Genomic DNA, 17,916 nt, shown 5'->3' with positions numbered 1-17,916 from the left:
TTGACTTTGTTATAAACCGGTTCAGCATAGCCACCCTTCCAGTAAGACATTGGACATCTTTTATGCAAGTAGGTGAAGGAATGTTTAGGATTGCACAAATTTGGTCAAGTTTAGCCTCAATGTTGTGCTATGTGACCATATTGCTAAGGAACTTTCCAGAGGAGATGTCGAATGAACATTTGGCTAGATTTAACTTCATTTTGTACTTTCATAATACCTCAAACACTTGCCTTAGGTGGTCAAGGTGTTGGCTGGGGGCCAGCGACTTCACCACCATGTCATCAATGTATACTTCCATGGAATCTCTTAACAAGCTGGCAAACATCCTATTCACAAGACACTGGTAGGTGGCACCAAAGTTTTTCAAGCCGAACGACATCACCTTGTAGCAATAAATACCCCTCTCAGTGATGAAGGCAATTTTCTCTTGATCGTTTAAGTGCATGAGTATTTGATTGTAGCCTGAAAAGGTGTCCATGAAACTTAGTAACTCATGTCCAACAGTGGCGACAGCATGTCAATATGGAAAAGGAGTAGGAGTCTTTGGGGCAAGCCTTGTTTAGGTTGGTAAAATAGATGCATACTCTCCATTTCCCGTTCTTCTTTCGAACGACCACTACATTTGCCAACCAGTTGAGGTATTAAACCTCTCAAACTGAGCCATTGCTTAGCAACTTCTCTACTTCTTTGTTGATCACATTGTTTCTCTCTAGAGCGAACTTTCTTCTCTTTTGTTTCACCAGGGGTAGTTCAAGTCGGTGTTTAGTTCGTGCACTGTTGCTTTGAGGCTGATCTTTATCATATTGGAGTGAGACCAAGCAAAGCAGTCTTGGTTCTCCTTGAGGAAGTCTATGAGCTTTTCTCGGATGTTAAGTCTAAGTAGGGCACCCACTTGGGTCTTTTGATCTGGATAATCAAGGTGCATTTCGACTTCATCTAGCTCCTCTATAGCTGGTTGGTTCGGCTCGACCCCTCTAGCTGAGTGGTAATTTCGCAGGCCATCTAACTCTCCCATATTGAGATCTCAATTTTATACAATATTATAAGATTATGTGATGAGTGTTTTAAACAAGGAAGAGAACATCAATAATTGTCTTATATAGATTTATTACCCTCATCAATTTTTTAATATCTTTGTAGATCTTCAGTCCATTGATCTTTATTGATCATCATAAGAAAAAGTATTCAATATATAATGTATAGTAACGACTTTTTCTTACCCAAATAATGACCTAATAACATTTTCCCTTTCACTAACTTTTAAAATATCACTATACTATCCAAAGCACAATTCTGTAATTATACGAATCAAGTCGACTACTGTATGCAAAAGCTATTTGAGGTTATCGGTGAATTCAGCACAACCACTACGAAAACTATTTTTTGAATTACCCAAAGTCATTTTTCTCTCAGTTGAAGGTTTGCTTGTGGAAACAACATTTGCCATACTGGCATAACCCAAAGTACACTGCCGTAAGATTTTGTCACAATAGTCATTTCCTTGATGTTTGGGACAATGTTTTGGGATCTGTATTAGTAAATGATTAGTCTACATGGGCCATTTCAACAAGGGAAAAATCTCCATTTAGTATTGCAATCAGCAGATAGATGTTGATGCCTTTAGGAAGGGGCTCCTCCCCAACAGTGAGTTATATAAAGAGCTCACCAAGTTCAACTACTCCACCATGGAAGATGTATTAGCTCAAGCTCTTGTAGAAATAAGGTGGGAAGAGGATTAAGTGAACCACATCAAACACTCTGCCTATGAAGATCGTCGTTCTAAAAGGGCCGAACGATGCCAAGATAATTGTCTCGTCGAGCCGTACCACTAACCAAGGACAGTCACTAACTGAAACAACTGATGCCCAATGGATTGCCACCTGGCTTGCACAATGAAAGGACACAAGTCCTGCCCCACTGATATAAGGTGCCCGACTATAACTTGAACATCGAACCTACGGAAGTACTGGCTATATTAATATTAAAGGGTGCATTTGTTTTGTTATTTTGGATTGGATTTTGGGAATAATATTGGGTAGTTGAATAAGGTGAGTACTACAAGGTAAAATTTAAAAATTAACAAAAAAAAACCCCTAGGTTTGCTAATTTAACTAAACACTCCAATATATAAAAATTTTGTAAAATGATAAAAATACCCCCACCCCCCATAGTGCCAGATTTCGGACACCACCGTCTGAATCTGGCAAAAAAATGGTGTTATGATGTAGACCGATTGGATCTGGCCAGTCATGCGTCGATATGGCCTTTTCCGACCAGATTCACCACGGATCTAGCTGAAAAAGGATAGATCTACAATCAGATCTAGCTATCGACGACCGCAAAAGGCCAAATTTGGCCGTTGCAAAGATATGGACGTCGCTGACGGCTAAATCAGCTAATTATCGACCAGTTCTGATCGTTTTTATGCTATTGTGATAGATTCCGGTGGTCTGGCAACTATGGGTAGGTGGGGGTGTTTTTGTTCATTTTAAATTTTTTTTCTAGGGGTGTTTAATTAAATTAATAAATTTAAGGGGTTTAAAAGTAATTAAAAAAATAGAATAGTATTTCTCAAATAATAAAACAAACAAGTATTTTGGGAATATGATTGGGAATATGGATAGGAATAACAAAACAAACGCACCCAAATATATTAATATTGAGTTCATGTGTTCATCCATGTCCTTCTCCAGATTGAAACTCTGCAAAATCATCCTCCTAATTGTTTGATCTAATTTTGATACTTGCTTCGAAAATGAATGTATCGTTTTGTTGCAATTGATTGAAGTAGATAAATTAAGTAAGAGATCAAAATAATATGATAAATTAGTAACATGTTGAATATTTTTTTACCTGAAACTTTCGTTTCCTTTAGGCCACAAAATATTGGTCATGCTTTCGACTTTCTCGATGATGTTTGCGTCATCAATGCCTATGCTTTCATAGAGAGGAACTTGAGGGTATTGTCCAACGTAACGATGAAAGGGCCTTTTTGAAAGGTTCCAAAGTTTGGTTTGTAATGGTAGGTCAAAAAGCGCTTCTAGTGCCCCAAAAATGCTTTTCCAAAGCTCTACAGGAACTTTGTCAAACAAAGGCTCGAAACAACTGAATTCTTCTAGGGCTTTTCTGACTTGGGATTTCACTGAACCCCACTCAAGAGAGCCTGGTTTTAGGTTTGGCTTGGAAAAGTCTATGACTGGAAGTCGAAGAGGGGTTTCAGAGACCATTTCTACTTTCTTTGTTTGCAGAATAATAAGTTGTTTGTGTATTAATTGCTTCATCATTCAAGTACTTGAGCCCTTTTTATAGAGTTCCGATGAAATTTTTTATATGTAATGGGACAAATAAATGATCACAGTTGGTTCGATTTTTTAATCTATCAGGATTGAGTTGGTCTTTGTAACAATGAAGTTTCACAAATCGACTAGATCAAAATTCCTTATAAATCAAGAATTCCAGGGCCAAAAAGATGATTTTCATTAGAAATCAAAAGAATTTACTTTGTTTTATTCAGTCTGAATGTTTATAATAATATTAGACATCATTATGCTATGTATTATTGATTTGATAAATACGAACTCAATATTGAAAACCTCAAATAACTTAATCAATAAAAGATGTTTGCAACACTGCACGTATCGATTAGACGACAGAAACACTACATATGTGAAAACCTTGTGGGTATTCTTTCTCGGAAGTTGAAGGATAAGGATGTAGGTAGAAGTAATCTAGTGATATATGAACACCTATGGGAAGATTGATTTTGCTTGTCACTACAACAGGTGGTAAAGTCCAACTAGCACTCTGGAATGATTTAGGATACTTAGTAATACATATTTTCATTTTTTTTATAAGAAGATATGAAATTATAGTAGTAATTTAAATAGGATGAAGTTACATAAGTAGACCATCAAGGCATAATTGATAAGAGCTTGAAAATGCACATTTAGTTAGTGGTTTTTGGGGATTAATTGTGGGAAATTAGGCTTAATTTGGTAAAGTTGCTTAATATTTTTCATAATTGCCTTTTACAGGATCACGGGTGTTTTTGAGTATTTTTCAGGATACTAGGCTTAAATGGTATGCTCAGATGAAGAATCATGTTGGCAACGGAATGAGTGATGAGTGGAAACAAACGGATCAAGAATCGAAGTTAAATTGAAGAAGTTATGGAAGTTGAAGCAAAGAGAAGATTCTAGATTACATTTCAGCTTGCACAAGCTTTGGTATTTTGAGAATATCTTGAGCTGTAGAACTTGGATTAAGACGATTCTTAGACCGTTGGAAATTTGATTCAAAGGGCTACATTTCATATCTTTACAACTTTTCCAAATTCCGTTGTTATTGAGTTCAAAAATCAACATCTTTAAAGAATAGTGAAATGAAGAGGGAAAAGGGCAACAGCTACTGTGCCGCGGCACACTTTTTCCAATAGCTATTGTGCCGCAGCACAGTGTCGTGGCATAGTCACGGAAGTCACTAACTTGTTTTCCGTTTTTAGCTAGGAGAATAGGGTTAAGGGTTTTAAATCAAATAGAATTAAGGAAAAACAAACCCTAACCCTTGTGGGATATAAATAGAAGTCTTTTAGCATTAATTGGGGGATTCTTGGGTGAAAAGAAAGGAAGAAAAATCTGTAGTGAAGAGAAGTAACAGAAATTCTGGAGCTTTGATTCACAAATTAGAGAAGTTTTCCTTATTCTTTTCTTGTAAACTCATGATGTATGTTTTAATATATATGATTGTTTCTTTCATGTTTATTATGAACTAAATTTATTCTCTGGGGCTAAGATGTAGCCCAATCTCTTAATTATGTATTGATCTTTGATTGTTAATGTTTATTAAGAATTCTTCCTAAGTTTTACTATTTTTCCTAATGCTTTTGATTCTTAAGGGCCCAAGAATTGAATGAACTAATGGACTAAGTTGAGATCGAGAGATGATACTTAGTTGGTCTACGGTGTTAAAACCATAGGTTGAGCGAATGCTAGAGATAGGTTACCGCGACTTATGAGGTTTGGGTAAATTCCATAGAGCGTAATGATCCCCAATTGCTTAAATCTGATTAGAGATAATTCGGGTTAGTAATTAGGGGTTAATTTGATAATTGTTCGAGAGAAAGTTATTGAAAATTTAGGGAGTTTGACCTGTAGGAAGAGCTTAATCAAATTAGCATGAGAGATTGATACATGTGAACAAGAGTTGGTGTGAAGTCTCTGCCCTAGGTCTAGTCATCTTGTTTTTACCCAAAGGTTTATTTTAATTGTTCTCTTTTTAGTTTCAATTGTTAATTTTGTTTAATTTAGGTTTTTCTTGATACAATTTGGATTGATCAAATAGTAATAGGATAGTCTAATTGGTAATTAATAATAGTAATTCCCTTGGGTTCGATATCCGTATTTATACACTTTATTACTTGCATGATTTCGTACACTTGCGAAAATCAACAACAAGTTTTTGGCGCCGTTGCCATGGAATTGCTTTTATATTATCAATATCAATACAAGCTATTTAGTTGCTAATTTGGTTTGTAATTTATTTTTTTTTGTTTTTTGTTTTTTGTTTTTAGTGCTTTAATTTTTATTTATGTATTTTTAGTGTTAGACCATACAGAGGAGTTAGTTTCAATGACAGATACAAGAGGAAAAGAAGTTCAAAAGGCACTTAAGGATTACTCAAGACCTACAATTGAGGGATGTGCTTCTAGTATTAGGAGACCACCGATTCAAGCAAATACCTTCGAGATAAAGCCAAACATTATTCAGATGATACAACATTCGATTCAATTCGCAGGGTTGTCTAACGATGATCCTAATTTGCATATCGCAAATTTTCTAGAGCTATGCGATACATTCCGACATAATGGGGTATCTGATGATGCAATTAGGTTAAGGCTTTTCCCATTCTCTCTTAGGGATAAAGCTAAGGCTTGGTTAATTTCTCTACCACCTGGAAGCATCACTACTTGGAATGAGTTAGTTCAAGTGTTCCTTGCAAAGTATTTTCCGCCGATCAAGTCTGCCAAGATGAGGAGTGACATCACAAATTTTTTCCAACAAGATATGGAGTCGCTTTATGAATCTTGGGAGAGATATAAGGATCTCTTACGGAGGTGTCCTCACCATGGGTTACCAATATGGTTGCAAGTGCAAACATTTTACAATGGGTTGATGCCAAATATACAAGCCATGGTAGATGCTGCAAGTGGGGGAGCCTTGAATAGTAAAACGCCGGAGAAAGCCTATAATCTGATTGAAGTGATGGCAAACAATAACTACATGAGGCCTTCAGAGAGAAATTCAACAAGGAAAGCAGTGGGAGTGCACGAAGTTGATAGCTACACTGCGTTGGTTGCTCAACTTTCAACCATCCAAAAGCAATTAGGAGTTGCCTTAAAGGTAAATGCTATTGAAACTCGTTCACTAACTTGTGAATTTTGTGCAGGGAACCATTTGTCAGGAGATTTTCAAGTAGGGAATCCATTTGCTCCACCTCAACAAGCAAATTATGTCAACAATTTTCAAAGAGGGCAAGGGAATCCATATTCCAATACATATAATCCAGCATGGAGGAAACACCTGAACTTTTCATAGAGCAACAACAATGAGCAAAAACAACCTCTTGTTTTTCAACCTCAAGAGCGAAAATCTAATTTATAGAATGTGTTGACCAAGTTCATTAAAGAGACAAGCAAGAGGTTTGAGAAGATTGACGTCCTGGTTCAAAATCAATCATCCTCTATTAGGAACCTTGAGACTCAAATTGGGCAAATCCACAATATTTTAGCAGGAAGAGTTCAAGGAATGTTTTCGAGTGATATCGAGAAGAATCCAAAGGAGTAACTCAATGCCATCATGTTGAGAGGTGGTAAGGAGCTGAAAGAATCAAGAAAAGCTGAAGAAACTGAGGAAAAAGCTGAAGACACGAAATTGGACAGAACCAACAATGCCTCAACACAATGCCTAGGCACAAAATCCAGAATGAAGAATGCCTCAACGCAATGCCTAGGCACAAAACCAGAACTTGAGAACAAAACCCAAGATGTGAAGAAAGATGAAGCCTCTCTTTCGTATCCTCATAGACTACAGAAACAAAGATTAGAAAAGCAATTTGGTAAGTTCATGGATATGTTTAGAAACTTACACATAAATATTCCTTTTGTAGATATGTTGGAGCAAATGCCGAAGTATGCCAAGTTCTTAAAGGAGATCCTTACACAAAAAGGAGGTTTGAAGACCATGAGATGGTCATGCTCACCGAGGAATGTGGCGCGTTACTTCAAAAGAAACTACCACTGAAATTAAGAGATCCAGGGAGTTTTAATATTCTTGCACAATTGGTAGTTTTTATTTTGATAAAGCTTTATGTGATTTAGGAGCCAGCATTAACTTGATACCATTTTCTATTTTCAGGAAACTTGGTTTAGGAAAGGTGAAGCCAACCACAATTCATCTTCAATTGGCAGATAGATCCATAACATATCCTAGGGGAGTGGTGGAGGATGTCCTAATAAAGGTAGATAAATTTTTCTTTCTAGTAGATTTTGTAGTTCTTGATATGGAAGAAAACCAGAACATACCTTTAATTTTAAGAAGGCCTTTTCTAGCCACAAGTAGGACTTTAATAGATGTACACCAAGGTAAACTAATCTTAAGGGTGGAAGACGAACAAGTGGAGTTCAATGTTTTTAACAAGATGAAATGTCCATCCGAGTTAGATACTTGCTTTGAGATTAGCATCCTTGATGACAAAGTAGCAGAAAACTTAGAAGAAAACTACCCTAGCTCACCCCTAGAAAATTGTTTAGTCAACTTTAGGATTATGGAGGTTGAATTTGAGAGGATAGATGAACAACAATTGAAGCCTTATGTGTATGGTGGATTGAAGGATAGAAGGGTTTGGATTTTCCTAGATGATCCAGATTGAAGGATTTGAAAAGTCGAGCTTACAACTCTAATAAAACGCTTCTTGGGAGGCAACCCAAGCTCTTTACTTTAATTTTGGTTTTTGTTTTGAATTTATTTTAGATTTTTGTTTAATGTGTTAAGTTGTGATAACTTTGGTTTGGTTTGATATGTCAGTTGTTTATGTTTCACCCATAATTTCTTTTATGCACACTAAATTGGCCAAGAAAGGCACATAGTTTGTTTTCTTTTGACTAGATTCCCGATGACTATTGGATACAACAAACAATATGCATGTCTTCACAAGATTATCTCCACATAAATGTTGCGCACGAAAGGTAGTGTGGTTGTTCTCTTTGCACATTAAGGACAATGATCATCTCTAACGTTGGGGGTAAGGAATATTTTCTTATGGTCAAATTGTTTTTGTGCTTTGAATTATCTCTTTAAAAGCTTTTGGGTGAAATTGTTTTAGTTGTGTGCATACATAAGTTAATGATAAGACCATGATAGTGAATTTGTGACATTGATATTTGATTAACTTTTGCATAGTGTAAAGACAATAGTAGATGACAATTGCATTTAGTTATGACTCTCTTGGGAATGGGTTTGATTGGTTGAATAATTCAGAAACTTAGAGACGTTTTATGTGTGTTTTTATGGGCAATAATTTTTTTGTGAAAATTGTGCATAAACTCTAGAACTCATTTGATAACCACTTGAGGCGAAATCCTAGAATCTGCATTGCTTAGGATATGATTTAGGCAATTTTCTTCGAAACGATTGAACCTTTCAAGCCAACCTATATTATTTTTTCCCTAGTTAACCCTTTGAGCCTATATATACACTTGGTAAGCCTTATTTTTTGTTGTTGTAAACCTACTATATCTCACCTTGATGATGAATCCTAAAACACTTTCCGACCCATCTTATTGTAAGAGACTTAATTTAGGGTGACCTTATAATGCACAAAAAAAAAAAAACTTATGAAAAGAAGTGTGGTAGAAGAAAATAAAAATATTTTTTGGACCACAACCTAAGTATGTGTAATGAGATAGGTTGGGGGTTGTGAAAAAAAAAAATGAATGATGATAGCAGAAGCAAGGTGGGGTAGACGCATTTTTTTTTATGAGTTACTATCTTCCTGAAAAAAAAAAAAAAAAAAAAAAAGGTAAAAAATGAAAAATGAAAAAAATGAAAAATGAAAAAAAAAGGAAAAAGTAGCTGGGGAGAAGAACTTAAAATGAGGTACATTGCATGAGGGTTTGTGCTAATGATGGAAGGAAGAGTTCAATCAATGTGAAAGGGTAGAGGGTGAATGAGAAGTGAAGCAAGAAAGAGATTGTTCATGGTCATTTACTGAAAAATATCAAGTCTCTTACATTTTGTTAAAAATTCCTTTCCGTTCTTTCATAAACCATTACCCTAGCCTAACGTTACAACCATGAAAAAGACCTAATGATCCGAGGTAGTGATTGGATTCTACATTAGTGGAGAGTGGTTTGAAAAGTGAGCCTATGGAGTTTGAATGCACATTTGTTTTATTTTCGTACTTCGCCTATGGAAGCTATGCATAAAATCATCTGGGTTTTTAGATGAATGGTTTGTGAATGATTATGAGAGAGTCAATAACAAAAGTGTAGTTGAAATTCACTTATTCATTGCATTTGCATGCTGTTAATTATTCGATTTGTTCACATTGACACAATTTTTGAGACGATTATATGTACGAATCCTAAAATGTTTGTTTGAGTCTTTAGTTTTGAGTCTAGGTGAGGTTAGGTTTGGATGTTTGTGGGTATCATTGCTGGAAACCCTCACGAGACTATAACTTGTCCAACTAGGGCCGCCTAGGGGTTTAAAGGCTTGTTGCATATGCAAAATGCAACCGTGACAATCTACGGAAGTGATTTAGGATAGTTTAGATTTAGATTTTATTTTTTTGTGTTTTCAAGCTAAAGGACTTGTTCTATTGCTCAGCTTGCTAGGGACTAGCAAAAAGCTGGTTGAGGGTTGTAATAAGAGCTTGAAAATACACATTTAGTTAGTGGTTTTTGGGGGATTAATTGTGGGAAATTAGGCTTAATTTGGTAAAGTTGCTTAATGTTTTTCGTAATTGCCTTTTACGGGATCACGGGTGTTTTTGAGTGTTACTAGTGCTTAAATGGTATGCTCAGATGAAGAATCATGTTGGCAACGGAATGAGTGACGAGTGGAAACAAACGGATCAAGAATCGAACTTAAATTGAAGAAGTTATGGAAGTTGAAGCAAAGAGAAGATTCTAGATTACGTTCCAGCTTGCACATGCCTCGGTATTTTGAGAATATCTTGAGTTGTAGAACTTGGATTAAGACGATTCTTAGACCGTTGGAAATCTGATTCAAAGGGGTACATTTCATATGTTTACAATGTTTCCAAATTCCATCGTTATTGAGTTCAAAAATCAACATCTTTGAAGAACAGTGAAATGAAGCGGGAAAAGGGCAGCAGCTACTATGCCGCATCACACTTTTTCCAGTAGCTACTTGCCACAGCACAGTCACAGAATTCACTAACTTGTTTTCTGTTTTTAGCCAGGAGAATAGGGTTAAGAGTTCTAAATCAAATAGAATTAAGGAAAAACAAACCCTAACCCTTGTGGGATATAAATAGAAGTCTTTTAGTATTAATTGGGGGATTCTTGGGTGAGAAGAAAGGAAGAAAAATCTGCAGTGAAGAGAAGTAACAGAAATTCTGGAGCTTTGATTCACAAATTAGAGAAGTTTTCCTTATTCTTTTCTTGTAAACTCATGATGAATGTTTTAATAAATATGATTGTTTCTTTCATGTTTATTATGAACTAAATTTATTCTCTAGGGCTAAGACGTAGCCCAATCTCTTAATTATGTATTACTTAAATTGTTGTTAATTCCTATTGAGCTTTTAATTCTAAGTTTTACTATTTTTCCTAATGCTTTTGATTCTTAAGGGCCCAAGAATTGAATGAACTAATGGACTAAGTTGAGATCGACAGATGATAGTTAGTTGGTCTACGGTGGTAAAATCATAGGTTGAGCAAACGCTAGAGATAGGTTACCGTGACTTGTGAGGTTTTTGGTAAATTCCATAGAGCGTAATGATCCCCAATTGCTTAAATTTGATTAGAGATCATTCGGGTTAGTAATTAGGCGTTAATTTGATAATTGTTCGAGAGAAAATTATTGGAAATTTAGGGAGTTTGACCTGTAGGAAGAGCTTAATCAAATTAGCATGAGAGATCTATACATATGAATAAGAGTTGGTGTGAAGTCTATGCCCTAGGTCTAGTCATCTTGTTTTTACCCAAAGGTTTATTTTAATTGTACTCTTTTTAATTCAATTGTTAATTTTGTTTAATTTAGGTTTTTCTTAATACAATTTGGATTGATCAAATAGTAATAGGATAGTTTAATTGGTAATTGATAATTGATAATAGTAATTCCCTTGGGTTCGATATCCGTATTTATACACTTTATTACTTGCATGATTTCGTACACTGACGAAAATCAACAACAATAATGAAAGCCGAATCCAATGGGGAGTGAAGTATCCTATGCAATAATAAAATGTGTTCAGCTAGATTGATAAAGCTATTTGATTACATTTATTGAAAATATTAAGTTTGTATTAACCATGACCTCTTTTCACTTAGTTTTTTTCTAACATGTAGTGGATCTCGATTATGGGTGAATCGAGGAGTCTTTTTGAATCTTTTTTTCGCCGTCTAATCGATACTGAGGTTTGGTAAACAGCATGTTTGAGCATCGATTAGACGACAATATTAATCTATATTAGTAAATAGTATGTAGGTATTAGTGTTGAAAATTAATACCTACATATTATTTATTGATACAGATTAATATTGAGCGTTTCAACTCAATAAAAGCATTTTGTATGCAAAAGCTATTTGAGGTTTTGGTAAATAGAATGCTTGATTGTCCTGAAAATCGTGTTGAAAATGAGTAGAAAAGCTGCATAATCCCAATACCTTTTTTCACTTAGTTTTTTCGTAGCATGTAGTAGATCTTGATTATGGGTGAATCGAGGAGTTTTTTTGAATCTTTTTTGGCCGTCTAAATATTGATTTTTTGAATTGTGGTCTTGACTTCATCGCTTTGTTGTCAACAAACTCAATGGCCGGGTTGGTTGCCTTCTGCGAAGATGGCCTGGAGGATTAGACCTCGGGGTTAGCTACGGCTCTGGCATGACATTTGGGCAAGAAGTAGCTTACACTGCTTATTTCTAATCTGCTTGAGATCACATTGCACAACTCGTCCGTAGGCGATGCTTTTGGTGGAGGTGTAATCTGGCAATACTTGTTTGTTACGGTGTTCTTCTCTTTGTCCGTTAGGAAGTCATGAAGGTGGCCCCTCTTTAGTAGCTCTACTACTTCAAGATGGAGGGTGATGCAATCAGCGGTGACATGGCCATGGTCCCCATGGTATCACACCACTTGGTGGTATCTCGCTTGGCCTCGATGTGTGGTAATTTCGTAGGCCATCAAATAACTTTCCCATATTGAGTGTTTAACCAGAATTACTATTGAAAATTAATTCACATATGTTTAAAACAGATTAATAAATAGACAGCAGCAAAATGATTAGACTACATGGACCGCTTCAACAAGGAAAAACAGAGGTTACAATATTAATCTGTATTAGTAAATAGTATGTAGGTATTAATATTGAAAATTAATACCTACATACTATTTACTAATACAGATTAATATTGAGCGTTTCAACTCAATAAAAGCATTCCATTTGCAAAAGCTATTTGAGGTTTTGGTAAACAGAATGCTTGATTGTCCCAAAAATCGTGTTTAAAATGAGTAGAAAAGCTACATAGTCCCAATACCTTTTTTCACTCAGTTTTTTTGTAGCATGTAATGGATCTTGATTATAGGTGAATCGAGGAGTCTTTTTGAATCTTTTTTCATCATCTAATCAATAATGAGGTTTGGTAAACAACATGCTCGAGTGTCCTGAAAACTGTGTTTAAAACGAGCGAAAAAGTTGCATAGTCCTAGTACCTCTTTTCACTCAATTTTTTCCTAGCATTTAGTGAATCTCGATTATGGGTGAATCAAGGAGTTTTTTTTAGTCTTTCTTTCTGCCGTCTAATCAATAGTGAGATTTGGTAAATAGTATGTTTGAGCATCCTGAAAACTGTGTTTAAAACGAGTAATAAAGCCGCACAGTTCCAATACCTATTTTTACTCTGTTTTTTTCAACTCTTATTGTTTATCGATTATGGGTGAATTGAGGATTCTTTTTGAATCTTAACAAAGAATAGTCAAAGATTGAGAAGGCGCATGGCCTGACCTTACACCTGCACCTATATATAGCATATGATCAAAATTGGGAATAGGCATATTAGGTGGAAGATTCCTAAATGGTAACTCAATATTAATAAATTGAATAACTTGCCTTATAGATGGTCTTTGATTATGATTCGGGTGAGCACACGATAGCCCGACGATCATCAATCACTCCATTTGTTTCACGTCAAAATTCATACATAATTTCTTATCAGCAATATCCCTCATAAACCCTTCATAAACTCCACCAAATCCCCCCTGTTCTAAGTTCTTTTCAACATTGAAATCATTTGTTGCACTTGCCAAGTCCATATACGAAAAATTCTTAGGTCTAGTTCCTCTTTCTTCCTACCAAAGCCAGGAAGTCACACTAAAATCGGCACAACAACAAAAATACCTACTCCAATACCCAATCCCAATCGCAGTGTGAGTCCTATTTGGTTTTCTCTTCTATCAGGTATTATTGGATTGGTTAAATTGTAATCAGCTTCTAATCTTGAACTAAACTCCCACGAGTTAAAGGTCTGGATTGCTAAGTTGTTCACATTTGCCGCTAAGAAGCCGAAAGTAACCAACTTGGGTAAATAAAGCCTCAAATCAACTTGATAATAAAGGTGCAGCATCACTAAGGCATTATTTATAAAACTAGAAGATAACACCGAAATTTTATGTACTAGAATTATAATTAATCCATGCATTCCTTCTCCTACCTCTTACATCACTCTACCATGTCATATTGTTCAAAGATTTCATAGAATCGATATTAATACCCATATGATCACCGGGTGGATCATAATAGTTGTGGAAGATATCAATTTCAATTGCAATGAATGGATTGGAAGTTGAATTTAATCTCTCAAAATCAACTCTAAGACCAAGAGACCCATCTCTTGTGGCGTCCGAAGGAATCCTTGAACCTTGAGGAGCGAGAAAGAAGGCCATCCCATCTCTTTATTGGCTTCTGTTTTGAGAATAAAAAAAAAAAATGGAATGAGTTGTGAAATTAGTGAGATTTCCCAATGCTTTATCCAAAGGCGCGTTGGTTTAGAGTGTGTGGCTCGACCTAAATAGCACTTTCTACGGCTATTTGGATAACCTGGTTTTGTGGAAAAGCTCTCTCATATGCTGTGTTATTGTCATTAAAACTAAAACTGGAAAATTTGAAGGATAAACCAATTGCCAATAGGAATTTTTGAGACAACAAAATTATTATAAAAAAAGAAACAATAGTAAAGAGGCCTGCTATTATCGTAAATTGACATTTTTGGTATAACATTGGTTTGCTTCAAAACTGCCAGGCTTTAATTTGAGTTTCAATTGGTAAAGTATATTTTCAAATGGTTCAGCAGCCTTTCTTTACTTGAGTCGACTATATAGCATAGAAGAGAGTCCAAGAGTTAGTCAAAGTCAAAAGAAAGGAACTTAAAAGGAAAAACAGAACAAGATGAATTATTGTTTCAATGTAGGCTGAACAACATGTTCCCACCCGAAGTTTGCCCTAATGACAATTTACTACCCAAACAGTTTCAGAAAGACAATTACCCACTTTCTGTTAGTATCTATCCATCAAGTTTAACTGAATGAAGATAAAATAAGTAAATTTAAAAATAGTCAAAGGATAATTATGTCACTTTACCCCTTATATATCAACCAAAAAAACCCTACCCCCATCCTTTTCTCATCTTCCCCCTCCCATCTTCGTCTTCTTCATCTCACCTTTTTTCTGACGAATACCTATCTTTCAGGTGTGTTTCCAGTCGACTGGTAGACCAGAAATTCACCCTTCCACCATCATTGGAACCCCCTTCACCCCTCTTCTAAACCCACCATTCAATCGACTTTCCCCACTCCCCGTTTGCCGTCCACCGGTCGTTTTTGGGTTGCCCACTACCTATTTGTAAAATTCTTCAGCCAACTTTCCCATCTCCAACCACCAAAATGCAACCTATCAATAATAAATGACTCATTGGATTCACCTCTTCAAAACCCCCATCAGTTTGACCCGAGCTTGTCTATCATTATCACCAGCGACTTCCTCTTGGGTTTGTGTGACTTTGAAGTTGGGGTGTTTTTTATTGGAGTTTTTGAGGAGTAGATTGGGGGTAATTGCTTGCTTGTTTAGAGTCAGGCTTGTTGGTGTTAGTAAGTCGATGAGCAGAGGCAGTGGAAAACAAAAATTTTGCCCATTGATTACTCTGATTTTGCCAAGATTAGGGTCTAATATATATATGCTTAATTGAAACAATAAAGATCCATGCAAGTATTAGATTATACTAGCGTTTAGAGGCTTTGTCAGTGTATCTGAATCTAATTCTCTACCGATTCGAGAACGGAATCGAAGTCATGTCGTCCACACGAAGACAGTATGTCAAAGACCAAGAATTGATTTTGCTAGAATCAATTCTTGGCTTTAACGCTGGTGTTTAGAAAGATAGAGTGAAGAGTAGAAAAGATAAAGTTTTCTCTCAAAATCTTCTCTACGGCCACACAATGAAAATTGTGTATAAAACCTAAATTTGCTTCATTTATATAATGAGGCGAATTTCCATTCCATCTCCAAAGTTTGCAACAACCCAAACTTATGTGGAATCGCATATTAGCCCCTATTTAATTATTTGGTTAAATATTAATATTAAATCTAATAATTAAATTTGTAATTTTGCTAAATTACTCCAATAACAAAATTGGACATAGGCTACAACCTCAATAAATTTAATTACACAGCAAAATCGCCAATATGCCCTTCTAAAATTTACCAACCTTAAATTGTCTTCTAAGTGTGTGACTCGTAGGCTCCTCATCATATTGGCAGTGAGTAGTATCGCGATTGACACCAATCAATCGTCTCACTACACACAGACCAAGATTAGCCCCTAACAAGGCATCATGGCCAACCGATAGATTCAAATTTAGTGAAACAGCTACCTATAAACAATATGGTTACCATGCAATCAAATCTTTTCATCATCTGTTATCTCATCGAGACTGAGGTACATAAATAGTGTCAACCTCAGTTATCCTCGATACCTTTGTATTCAGTTACTGGACCAATGAGTGGAATAATAAATTAGATTCGGCAACAACTCAATCCCACTGTGGCCACAACTTTAGTTTCATTTTCAATCACTGAATTGCGCTGTGAGATAATTTCTTCCATATCTGGGAGTGATGAATCCTCTGTCGATCCACCATAGTCTTGACACACTCCTTGATATAGTCAATCACTACCATATTGATGGCTCTAAATAGAACTACGTTAGACTAGTGTCAAACTATACCAATCGGTGCACAAGGCGCTCCAGTGATCTCAAGTCTAAAGATCACATGCACCACCATTCGTTAGAGGATTTGTTTCATAGACATTAGGGTTAGTATTGACGTGGAATTCTCTGCTGGGTTAGTCTAATGAACTTACCTACAGCAAGCACTCAAGTGTTGTTGTCAGTAAACAACCTTGACAAGTGAGTTCAATTACTGTCTTTCGACAAGGTCGTTCAACCCTATGATAGTCTTACTGTATTACTTGTGTCCTTCGTCAGAATAATACTAGGGCTATGGACATTTTTGGAATGGCCACCATATGTGATCATAGGGTTCTCACTATCAAGATTTGAAACACTTGACACCCTCGTCACGGTTCTACCATCCTAAGGACATATATCAATACATACAATTATGATTTACATGATATAGTAGAATACGCCTTTTATTGATTAATAAACATTCACTTCTACAATAATTGATTGGCTCTAGGGCACCTACTCCAACAGTTGGTAGTCTATCGTGGTTTTGTACTTTTATTTTTTGGCCAATTCCTGTCGTCGGCGGTTGTTTTCCCCTTGGTTTTTTTAAATGCCCACCAAGCTTGTTCGTAAAAAAGCCTCAAAGAGCCTTCTATGCACACTTAGTGCCAAAATTTGAAATTTTTTTCTTTGTTTGTGGTGGTGGTGAAGACTGTATTTGGTGGTTCTAGTGGCGAGTTTGGAATGGGTGGAGGTCTAGTTGCCAGAATCGATTCCTGGATATAGATTCAAAGAGGAAAGGGTATTTTTGTCTTTATAGTAACTATCAATCTCACATAACAGATTTTACTAACATAACAGATTTTATTAAATCTATTAATGAAAGGTGGGTAATTGTCATTTTGAAACTTTTCGGATAGTAAATTTTCATTAGGGCAAACTTCGAATGGGAACATGGTGTCCGCCCTTTTTAATGTACGAGCTGTATGAGTTGTGGGGCAATGTTGACTAACATGTTCATGTAGAAGAACCAAATGTGAATGAAGAAGTTAGGTATGCAACTTCCAAAATTGTATGTTGATTTCAACACTTTAGCTAGCCATCAACGAAAGATGAATTGTTTTTTCTTGAGGGTAATTTCTATCTTCTTAAAGATTTCTCAAAGTACTAATTACCCCTTATTGCATCTGTGAGAGAAGACGAAGTTTCCAAAAAATTCTGTTGTGATTATTCTTCAATAATAATAAACTGAGTTCCTTAGCTTTAGTGAAGATTTTTTCTAGAATCAATTAGAAGAAACAGATAATTAGAACGAAATTGAAGAGAAGAAAAATTTGGGATTCCATTATAACTAATTGGAATAACACGTGCAATGCTTTTATAAAGCTAGTGATTCAAAATACTGTGTTTCTTACACATTTTGCTTTATGACAC

The 17,916-nt window shown here is 35.8% G+C and overlaps 1 protein-coding gene and 1 non-coding gene across 2 annotated transcripts; both read right to left on the bottom strand.

Moving 5' to 3' along the window:
• Positions 1–208: 208 nt before the first annotated feature.
• On the bottom strand, positions 209–3,227 carry LOC116112317 (probable 2-oxoglutarate-dependent dioxygenase AOP1.2). The gene is made up of 3 exons (XM_031398471.1): positions 2,854–3,227; positions 2,645–2,772; positions 209–462 (listed from the first exon to the last, which is right to left on the bottom strand). The coding sequence occupies exons 1-3, from the start codon at positions 3,225–3,227 to the stop codon at positions 209–211; spliced, it is 756 nt and encodes a 251-aa protein (XP_031254331.1).
• A 2,796-nt stretch (positions 3,228–6,023) lies between these two features.
• LOC116112392 lies at positions 6,024–6,130 on the bottom strand. Its single transcript, XR_004125243.1, has one exon. It is a non-coding gene; the product is annotated as a small nucleolar RNA R71 (small nucleolar RNA).
• Between the last annotated feature and the right edge of the window lie 11,786 nt (positions 6,131–17,916).

This window comes from Pistacia vera, unplaced genomic scaffold, assembly GCF_008641045.1.
Source record: "Pistacia vera cultivar Batoury unplaced genomic scaffold, PisVer_v2 Contig660, whole genome shotgun sequence".
Lineage (NCBI taxonomy): Eukaryota > Viridiplantae > Streptophyta > Magnoliopsida > Sapindales > Anacardiaceae > Pistacia > Pistacia vera.
The sequence above is the reverse complement of the archived record's forward strand: the minus strand, read 5'-3'. Positions and strand labels throughout refer to the sequence as shown.

Bases quoted from the DNA above. Each gene is read 5' to 3' on its own strand.
- LOC116112317 (XM_031398471.1), bottom strand. From the start codon at position 3,227: ATGGTCTCTGAAACCCCTCTTCGACTTCCAGTCATAGACTTTTCCAAG. The intron at 2,773-2,853 runs GTAAAAAAATAT...AATCAATTGCAA, and splicing joins AAAGGAAACGAAAGTTTCAG to CAAAACGATACATTCATTTT. The intron at 463-2,644 runs GTGCGTTTGTTT...ACACCTTTTCAG, and splicing joins CTCAATATTAATATATTTGG to GCTACAATCAAATACTCATG.